Genomic DNA, 4,514 nt, shown 5'->3' with positions numbered 1-4,514 from the left:
AATGTTGGAAATGTAATCTGGCAATTGGAACATACTATCATATGTGGTGGGAGTGCCCGCGAGCTTGTGATTTTTGGACTAAGGTTAAAGAATGGTTGGAAGAAATACTAGAGCGAGTGGTAGAGTTAAAACCAGAATTTTTCCTATTAGGTATAACAACGCAGAAGTATGACAAAGGCATACTCTATTTGATGCTACATATCCTAACGGCTTCCAGATTGGTTTATGCTCAAAACTGGAGGAATAAGGGAATTCCAACGGAAGAAGAAATCCTGTATAAAATTTTATCATGTGCAGAGATGGACAGGCTTACAATGGCTGTGAAAGATAAGACAGAACTGGAATATTTCGAAATCTGGGACAAATTTTATCGCTGGTATGAATCAAGGAGAACTGCTCGGATCTTAAGCTAATGATAGGATTGAAACATACAGATAATTGTACATATAATTGTATATATAATTGTATTATGTAGAAGAATGAGGTGTATATAGAGGTTAAGGATGATGTATTAAGTTTTTGTATCACGAGAAACAAATTGTTAGGAATATTTACTCTGGAATGCCACGTATGTCCATTTTTGTTTTAATTGTATTATAAATAAAAATTAAAAAAAAATAATAATCTAGGTATAGAGGAAAATTCATTATAACACCATGGATAGCTAAGGGGAAAAAAAGGATTATCAAACAAATCAGCACAAATGACCTGGCTCATGTTATACTACTTTGGATATTCCTACTTTGAAAAAGGCTGTAATACTGGGAAAGTTGGAAGGATAAAGAGAATGGCCAGCAGCAAAGATAAGCTCAGTTATAGCAATGGGCACTGTTGGAAGATCTGAAAGACTAGGTTAGGGACAGATTGTCATGGGGAAAAAATCTATGTGGTCATTAAGATTCTACACTGAATTTGATGGCACATAATCAATCAAATTTTAGGAAAAGAGTAGGTGTTTATTATACAGTATAAATAAAAACTAAATACTCCCCTTGGCATGTTCATTTAAGCATATGTCAAAAAATAGCAGCAAGTCTCATCTATCCAATTGTCCTCTAGTTTTCTTTTAACTTTCATAATACCAAGAACATTATCCTGATTCTTAGATGAACACATTATCTCAGTAGCTTTTGCTACCATACTATTTAATGGAGTTGGCCATTAACTGTAAAACTGTAAAACAGAGATGGGAAACCTATTAGTGAACAAAAGACATTTGCTTAACAAATGTTTACAGAAGGCCACAAAGTAGGTGGGACCACATCACTCTTATGAATAATGGCCATGGAGGATTTTCATTGTTTTAAAAAAATTGAGATATGCTTGTCTTAGGGCAGACATGTCAACATCATGTGATGTATCGGAGCTTTTTTCCCACTGCCGGCAATGGGGGGGACGCGGTTTCCTGGTGATGCGTCCGGCCCGCGGGCCGGCAGTTTGACACCCGTCTTAGGGCCTACATTGTAGTTTTCCAGTGTTTCCATCTTAATATGACAGGAAATTGTTTCATCATGTATAAGCCCTCCTGCTTTAAGAAATTACTGGACTGGGAAAAAATCTCTGTTTGTAGGATGTCTTACCCATCCATAATCATGGCATCCAAAGTTGTTTCTCCATGTTCATCTGGACTTCCGCCATATCCTACACTTCCATCACATTGCTCTATTTCACACTGCCCACAACCTTTTTCTACTGCATCAAGTTCAGAACCTCCTGCTTGTAAGGTATTCCAAGCTGCAATCAAAAGCACGTAAACAGTTATTATGCAGATTATTTTTCTAACAAGAAAAATGCATACAAATTTCACACCCATTCTTACAACATGCAACTGGCTCAATAAAGGTATACATGTTAAAAATCATATGAATTCATCAAAAGTTATAAGAATCTTGTACATTTCTATTGACATGTACTATTCCAAGGTAAGTAAGCACAAACTTATAGTCTGAATCTAAGGAATAACCATTTCAAAGCAGTTTAGTCTTGTATCATAAAAAAGTAACCTAATTGGAGAAAGATTAATTTTTATAACTTCTTGCTTACTTGTATATTCTCTTTAAAATCTAGCATTAGTAAACTAGAATTAAAATGGGCTATTTGATTTTATGGAATCACTTTTTTTCTCTTTCAGCTTTGTTACAGAAGACATGCTAAACTAAATTTGGATCCAGGAACATTCCAACATTACTTATATTAAGAGCACAATTCTTGAGATATTCACCCCAAAGTAGGTCTCATTATACTCATTAAGGCTTACAAAGGTAGTTATGCTTTCTCTGCTAATTACTATTAGCAAAAACTGGAAATCAAAATGCTAAATTCATTAAAATGTAAAATCTTTAGGAAGTTTTCTTGAAGCTCAATTCCTGGCAATTTTATTTCTTGGCAAAAGTATATGGAATGGCTTGCCATTATCTCCTGAGATGTGTTTTAAAATCTTCCAATGATAAGATTTTCTAAAAGTCTCCCCTTTAAGAATTAAGCACATTCTATAAGCTGCTTATCTTTTTAAAATAACCAAGGTCAATTTTATTTCACCAAAATGTCTACACATCTAATGCACAAGTTAGTTTATTCAACATTGTTTTAACAACTGCTAGGGAATGGGGTCATTACTTCTAAGAGTTGTTAAATCTGTGTAACACTGATGGTCTTTCAACCATAATAGAAAGAGAGCATTTCCCCCCCCCTTCAATCGTATCCAATTTTTGAAGACTGCCTGGAAAGTTTCTTCAGTTTTTTTGGCAAGGCTTTTCAGAAGTGATTTGCCATTGCCTCCTTCCTAGGGTTAAGAGAAAGTGACTGGTCCAAGGTTACTCAGGTGGCTTTGTGCCTAAGGCAGCATTACAACTGGCAGTCTCCCAGTTTCTAGCCAGATATCTTAACCACTAACCAAATAGGCTGTAAAGAGAGCAATAATCAGTAGTATTTTGCTCAGCATGTAAAGATGCAAGTGCTTAAACTTGAAATCTGTTTTCAGTGCAAACCAAACACATGCCAAGTAATAAAAAAAAAATTTCTCCCCGAAGTATACGGTAATCACTTATAAGGCAGTTTGATAACGTTGTACTACAGAATTAACTGCATCAGCCCAGAGGGAACCTAAATGTAGTAGGAAGGAGCGAGTAGGTAAATGAGGATGCAAAATTTTCGGAAAGCCCAGATTATGGCGACAAATTTCGACCACGTTGATGCCTCCCCAACCAAGGACAGAAGAAAAAGAAGTAGCACCTATTTCGTTAGCATTCTTAAATGCCCAGGTGTTGACGACCAAAGGCAGCTGAGGCCCCCCAGCGCTTGCTGCAGCCAGGCTCCCCACCCCGTGCAACAACACTAAGAACCAGTAACATTCACGCCATCGGCTGTCACGTCCCATGGCAAGAACCAACTCGACGACTCAATGCCGAGTCTCGGCCGCGCAGCGACAAACGAATTTGTATCGCCTTTCTGTTTCTCCCGCTTCTCGTGACCAGGAGCAAGAGGGACGCATGCGCAGGTAATAGACCAGGAAGAGCTCGCTAGAGCTAAGCATTCGGATGTTAACATCGGCAGCCGCTTCGGGCCTAGGTCGGAGGGCGCAAGCGCACCTGGGTTCCCTCTGATGTTTCGCAGCCTGAGGTTGTGCGAAGCCGAGTTCGGAAATGAGTCTTGGGAGCGAGCAAGCAAGCTTTCAGAAAGGAAGAAGCTGATTGTAGGGGATGTGGGGGTAGGAAATTGAGAGAATCTGGCTCTAAACTATCTGTAGAACTCATTGGCTGTGTTTGCAGACTCGCTTGTGTTTAATTCAATCCCCAAAAAGTGCTAATTGTAAATTAACAAGCTCAGTCTGTAACCTTAATTAGGTTGTTTGTAACTGACAAGATTTTCATCAGTTTCATTCTTTCAGCTTTTATTTGCCTCACAAATGGGCCTGGAGCCCTGAACACTTTAGACAAACTGATGGTGCTAGTAGTATTCCTTTCTATGTGTATTCCCCACTATATACCTGCCTACTCTTTTGTAATTCTTTTCTCTTAATGAATATAAATACAAACTTTATTTTCCTTTTTACTAATTATCCAACCACCTGAGTGAGTAAAATCATAAGCACAGTTGTTGACATCTGATTTTCCCCTTAACCATGTGTCTTGAGGAACCAAGTTGTGGGTTCCAATTGTGGTTGATAGATGAGGATTATCTGCATATTAGTTATATTTTATAGTCAGTTCATGTGCAGAATTAGCTTAATGAGAGTCTGGAGTAGTTTGATATCTCCTTTGGCTGTACTGAGTTTCACCTAATCCATAGATTTCTAGTCTTGGTCTTTAAAAAAGGCTTATAATATGTTGTGATTTCTATCAGAGATCTATTGTTTGTTCTATTCAAAAATTACTTTAGCTGAAGATACCATCTACCAACTAAAATTATCTATCTGTTTAAACAGAAACCATTATTGAGAAGACACCAAAAGTCTATGTGATGAAATAGCCAGATACCTTTTACAGAAACCATTTGAAACAACTCTAAAATAAATT

The 4,514-nt window shown here is 37.5% G+C and overlaps 1 protein-coding gene across 1 annotated transcript in view; it reads right to left on the bottom strand.

The window, feature by feature from the left end:
- The window catches only part of AGA (aspartylglucosaminidase), a 24,319-nt gene extending 20,854 nt beyond the window's left edge, over window positions 1–3,465 (bottom strand). The window contains exons 1-2 of the mRNA XM_015813929.2: window positions 3,232–3,465; window positions 1,581–1,734 (exon numbers count right to left, since the gene is read on the bottom strand). Coding sequence (XP_015669415.1) covers window positions 1,581–1,734; window positions 3,232–3,376 — 299 coding nt within the window. The 5' untranslated portion in view covers window positions 3,377–3,465. The remainder of the gene's footprint in view (window positions 1–1,580; window positions 1,735–3,231) is intronic.
- Between the last annotated feature and the right edge of the window lie 1,049 nt (window positions 3,466–4,514).

Source organism: Protobothrops mucrosquamatus, unplaced genomic scaffold (genome assembly GCF_001527695.2).
Source record: "Protobothrops mucrosquamatus isolate PMUCROS unplaced genomic scaffold, P.Mucros_1.0 scaffold204, whole genome shotgun sequence".
Lineage (NCBI taxonomy): Eukaryota > Metazoa > Chordata > Lepidosauria > Squamata > Viperidae > Protobothrops > Protobothrops mucrosquamatus.
The sequence above is the reverse complement of the archived record's forward strand: the minus strand, read 5'-3'. Positions and strand labels throughout refer to the sequence as shown.